At 39.5% G+C, this 999-nt stretch overlaps 1 protein-coding gene across 1 annotated transcript in view; it reads right to left on the bottom strand.

The window, feature by feature from the left end:
- Positions 1 to 618: 618 nt before the first annotated feature.
- The window catches only part of LOC126406188 (uncharacterized), a 9294-nt gene continuing 8913 nt past the window's right edge, over positions 619 to 999 (bottom strand). The window contains exon 2 of the mRNA XM_050070361.1: positions 619 to 994. Coding sequence (XP_049926318.1) covers positions 619 to 994 — 376 coding nt within the window. The remainder of the gene's footprint in view (positions 995 to 999) is intronic.

The following is a 999-nucleotide window of genomic DNA, read 5'->3' on the forward strand; positions in this document are numbered from 1 at the left end:
AAGTACAATATTTCCCTGTGAGGTGTGCTGGAAGTGTGACGTAACAGAAAACTGAAATACTGAAGAAAGATTTCAAAATTTTTACTGACGAATCTGAAACTTCAGCTGCTGAAAATCAAGTCAAAGAGAAACAAATGTGTTCGACTGAAGCTGAGTCTCAAACCAAAGAACATGTGACTGTGACAGACTTAACATCTGAGCTGCTTCAGCAGAAGGACAGTGAATATATATATACATAATAATAAGATATAATAACAAGTCATATGAGTTGTGATTCAGTGTGTCATAATGATGAATATTAAACAGAAAGAAATTCAGACAAACACTTGTTTAAATGTTTCATTAATCTTTAATGTGTCCATTTTAATCAAACAAATCAGAACACAACATGTCTTTGATTAATAATTCATTTATCATCACAATATTTTATTTAAAGCTAAAAGCTGAAGCTCATTTAACAGTTTTATATCCACTTTAATAACTTTATTAATTCACATCTTTAATCATTTTCAGGATCTTCAAGTTTCCAATGAATGAAATTACAACTTAGTTGATGTTTAAACATTTAAAACTGAAATCAGCTTTGTTTTTAATATTCTGATCTGAACCTGCTGAATTTCATATAAACTGAGACTCTGAGTCCTGATGGCATCCTGACAGTGTCCTGATGGTGTCCTGATGGTGTCCTGACAGTGTCCTGATGGTGTCCTGACAGTGTCCTGATGGTGTCCTGACGGTGTCCTGATGGTGTCCTGATGGTGTCCTGACGGTGTCCTGACGGTGTCCTGACGATGTCCTGACAGTGTCCTGACGGTGTCCTGACGGTGTCCTGATGGTGTCCTGACGGTGTCCTGATGGTGTCCTGACGATGTCCTGACGGTGTCCTGACGATGTCCTGACAGTGTCCTGACGGTGTCCTGATGGTGTCCTGACGATGTCCTGACGGTGTCCTGATGGTGTCCTGACGATGTCCTGACGGTGTCCTGATGATGTCCTGAC

Source organism: Epinephelus moara, chromosome 18 (assembly GCF_006386435.1).
Source record: "Epinephelus moara isolate mb chromosome 18, YSFRI_EMoa_1.0, whole genome shotgun sequence".
NCBI classification, from domain to species: domain Eukaryota; kingdom Metazoa; phylum Chordata; class Actinopteri; order Perciformes; family Serranidae; genus Epinephelus; species Epinephelus moara.